The 4262-nt window shown below is 40.0% G+C and overlaps 1 protein-coding gene across 1 annotated transcript; it reads right to left on the reverse strand.

The window, feature by feature from the left end:
• Window positions 1–985: 985 nt before the first annotated feature.
• On the reverse strand, window positions 986–2939 carry LOC142194115 (glycoprotein-N-acetylgalactosamine 3-beta-galactosyltransferase 1-A-like). Its single transcript, XM_075263137.1, has 2 exons — window positions 2334–2939; window positions 986–1198 (listed from the first exon to the last, which is right to left on the reverse strand). The coding sequence occupies exons 1-2, from the start codon at window positions 2937–2939 to the stop codon at window positions 986–988; spliced, it is 819 nt and encodes a 272-aa protein (XP_075119238.1).
• Between the last annotated feature and the right edge of the window lie 1323 nt (window positions 2940–4262).

Here is a 4262-nt window from a genome sequence, read left to right on the forward strand (position 1 = left end):
TTTTCTGTTGAAAATTATGTTGCGGTTTTTTGAGCCAAAGCCAAGAATGGCTACAAAAGGAATGTTAAATATATAGGAAGCTCTCTCCTTCTACCTTCTGCTCAATCCACTCCTGGCTTTGGCTCAAAACACCGCAGCAAAATTTGCAACAAAAAAAGGTGCGTTTCTGCAACGTGGGGCTTTAGCCTAAGGTTGAGGCCCCATGTTGTAGAAACTAAGCTTTTTTTGTTGCAGATTTTGCTGCGGTTTTTTGAGCCAAAGCCAGGAGTAGATTGAGCAGAAGGGAGAAGAATAAGAACTTCCTATATATTCCCCATTTCTTTTGCAGCCATTCTTGGCTTTGGCTTAAAAAACCACAGCAAAATCTGCAATAAAAAAAGCTGCGTTTCTGCAAAGTGGGACTTTAGCCTTAAGGTGGATACCAGCTTAAAATCAGCTCCAAATTCCAGACGGAATCTCTCACTCATTGTTTTCAATGGCCAGCAGTGATGTATGCTTCTTTTTTTGAGGATGCTGAAACAAGAGGCGCCCTGCTTGACCACGCTGTACCATGGCTGACTCACTGGCACAAGCCTTACATTAATAAGCCCATTGAATAAGAGGCTATCAGTGAGCAAATGCGCAGGAAAAAGCCAAATCTATGCTACAGCTTTCAGCTGCAAGTTACACAGGGCCCAAATTTGGAGACCACCACAAACTCTTCTCTAAAATCCTGTGGTAACCTACTCTAAGAAAGTACACTACGCATTCATCTCCTGAGCAGAACTGGATGTTACGTTTAGTCAAACAACCATAAGTTTTCAGTGGTAAAGATATTATCACAGTAATGTACAGTATACAATAAATATAACTTAACAACAATGTGTTCACAGCTTGAAAACAGTTTTTGGGGAAAAGACAGGAGAAGGCATTGGACGAGGCCCCCTGAAAGTTGGGGGCTTTGAGTCAGTGATCTGGATTTTGTCTCTGCAAAATTTTATACATGTTATTTTGTATTCTTCAGCTGTGATTCTGTCTCTGTTTTAGTACCATGTGCACTGGAATTTTTTTGTCTGTAGAAATTTTCTGGTAGCAGGGGCTGGAAACGGTATTGATATCCATATGCTCTAAGATGGTAGGTAAAATACTCCAGGGTGTGCATGAGTTCAGCATCGACATAGTGATATGATATGGCCAGGTCTGAACAGCATTGAGGACCCTGTGAATGAAAACATGGGATGTTATCTAAATTTATAACGGGAAATGAGAAACGTTTTTTCTAAATATTATTTTATATTGAGTAGAAAGAAGGTAGAACATAATATACAATATATATAATAAGTCTATTTAAAAAAAAATCCACGAACACAAAATTGCAGCTTTAAAATGATCACTAAAAATGTTATCTGCCTGAAAATCTTCTAAGTTCCTGCCACTTCTTGCTAACTTGTTGTTCACTCCCTGTAACTAGGGAAGTTCTTTCTTTAGAAACCAGCAGAACACACAATGAGTGGAGTAGGGGATGATCATGTCTCTCCTTGCACAGTGAATGGAGAGGGGAAGGTCTCTCCTCACAGCCTCTACATTTTTCCATAGCTTTCCCGACATTTGCCATAAAATGGCGGTTGTTCAGGCGGGAAGACCAGGCCGCAATGCCTGCACTGATTGTGGACATTTTTACTGACCCTTAGGTAGGGTTCACGCTACTGTTAAATCAGTTAAGAAGGTGTCCATTAAAAAAAAAACCAAAAAAAAACCCAGACACCTATCATAACGGACACAAACAGACACAAACTTAAAATTAAGGGAATGGAAATTTTAGACGGTTCAGCTAGTGCCGGTTGCTAAAATCTTGTACGGACAATAGCTACGGACACCAACGGTAGTGTGAACGCCCCCATAGAATACAAGTGACATGTCATAAAAGCAAAGCCTGTAAGGAAGTCACGCAAACACAGTTTTTCTACAATTCCACCCCATTGTGATTTTTTTTTTCTAGATTCCCAGTACATTGTATGGAATATTAAATGGTACCACTATGAAGTATAATTTGTCCCACAAACATTCAGCTCTCATAAGGATCTGTGAACTGAAAAATAAAAAGTTGTGGCATATAGAAGCCGGGGAGTCAAAGTCTAAAACTCAAAAATCCCAGCAGTGGGAAGAGGTTAATGTTACTGTTTCTATATAAGTCACATATGTTGTTCCATGGGATTAGCATATGGGAAGATCATTCCTTTCTATCCTCTTACACCCAGTAACCTCAATGTTAACATTTGTAGCCTTTTGCATACTTTTTCTCATAGTAAAATAGTTGGCTTTGAATATCCAAAAATCTTGTAAATGAAACTTACCTCTATAATAGGATAATAACAGTAATGGTGATAAGAACTACCCGCAGGGAAATGTCCACTGATGTGAAAATCAGGTGCAAATGGATGAAAGCTCTCTCTTTTTTCACTGTCCCTTGTATCAGCAGGTATCACTCCCATCTTCTCCATGCAATCTCCCAATTCCAAATCTTCAACAGAGGATTTGTGAGTACAAACCCCTGTATTGAATCCTTCTATGAAACGTCTCAAGGATTCCTTGCTGAGCACATAACCAGCTCCACCGCTCATATAACCTTGCTTGACAAATACTTTAAACCGCTTGCCAAAGTATAGCGGCTGCTCTGTTGAATAGTTGGATAGCATCCATCGTAGATTGTCTACCGCAACGTAAGTGTCATCATCTGCCTTTAAGAACCAGTCAGCATCATGAAAGTGATGTTTGTGTATATATTGGAAAGCTTTTATAGTCTTCCAATAGAGGTGATCTCTGCCTTCCTCGGTGTTCAGTCCAATGGTTGGAAAGGTCTCACTTGTAGTTGAGCTCATAAATAAAACCTTATTACAGTGGCGAGTCCATGTGTTCTTTACGTGAATAGTCCTAGTCTGTAAGTGAGCCGGCGATGTCATAACCCAACACAAGACACGGACTTTGCGTGAAAGTTCACCACTCACATTGCTATCTGCAACAGAAAAATACACAATTATTAAATATAAAATCATCAAATTCATTTTCTTTTCAAAAGTTTAATTTAACTTATCGAATATTTCCACTTATTCCAGATGAGACCTGAAGGAAAGTTCTACTTCCTAATATAAGTTACTATTTGCTAATATAATATATAATCACCTTCCTCATTGTAAAATGTATTAAAATATAAAGAAATAATACAACCTTGCTAATTTTAGTAAAATGTATTGAAAAGATATGTATGAGATAAGAAATAAAAAATCTTTATCTCTTTGAAATTCTATCCTTCAATGAATTTTCTCTCTAGTCCAAACCATTCCTGAGTAGTCAATACTGTTAATTCCAGCACCGAATATACTAATTAGGCTCCCTACTGTCAGATGGGAGGTCCTGGGCTGAAGCAGAGAAAGACAACCCACCTAAGGGAACATAATTAAGATTTTGGGTGGTGCTGAGACTAAGGGTAAGTTCACATGGGGCTTTTTGGTCCGGAACTTGAGGCAGAGGCCGCCTCATGTTCCGGACCAAAAAACGGGTAGCTGCGACTGAATGCTGGTGCAGTGCATCAGCATCCAGTCGCGCACTCCGCTCTGGATGAGGCCCAACGAATGGACCTAGTCGGGAGAAGGGAGTGTCTTCAGGCCGAATTGCGAGGCGAAATGGCCTGAACAATGAGCATCTCGCTTGTTTCTTCCGGCTCCCAGAAAAAAGAACTGACCGATTCCCATTGATTTCAATAGGAGCCGTCTTTTGGTCAGGATTTTGAGGCGGATACGGATACTATCACAGTTTTGTAAATTGCACCATGTCAATTATACCTATGGAAACACTGGCGGTTTCCCTATAGGTATAATGGAAGCAGAAGCAGGTTTTCTATGCGGACTTGTTTTTTCTGTATATTGTGAACTCCATATAGGGCTCACAATTTATATTTTTTCCCTATCAGTATGTCTTTGGAGTATGGGAGGAAATCCACGCAAACACGGGGAGAACATTCAAACTCCTTGCAGATGTTTTAAGGATTTGAACCCAGGACTCTTCCACCATGTTGCCTCTCTCTGCTGACTTTCTCTAAAAAATTTGCTTCTACTAAGGTTTATCCCACAGTGCTTTTTTTCTGTGGCCCACTACATGTGGCTTTAGCTTACAGTGGTCTTCCACCATAGATCCTTATCCAAATTCTACCCCTGGGGAACCCATGGCTGAAATCCAAAAAAGAGCTTGAACCTTCTGTCCAGAAAGCTCCTGTTTGTAAAGGGAAA

This window comes from Leptodactylus fuscus, chromosome 2 (genome assembly GCF_031893055.1).
Source record: "Leptodactylus fuscus isolate aLepFus1 chromosome 2, aLepFus1.hap2, whole genome shotgun sequence".
In the NCBI taxonomy this organism is placed as follows: Eukaryota; Metazoa; Chordata; class Amphibia; order Anura; family Leptodactylidae; genus Leptodactylus; species Leptodactylus fuscus.

What these genes read in the sequence shown, in the direction of transcription:
- LOC142194115 (XM_075263137.1), bottom strand. Translation starts at nt 2,939, where the DNA reads ATGACATCGCCGGCTCACTTACAGACTAGGACTATTCACGTAAAGAAC. An exon ending in GTTATTATCCTATTATAGAG is followed by an intron (nt 1,199 to 2,333) that starts GTAAGTTTCATT and finishes TTTCATTCACAG; the next exon opens with GGTCCTCAATGCTGTTCAGA.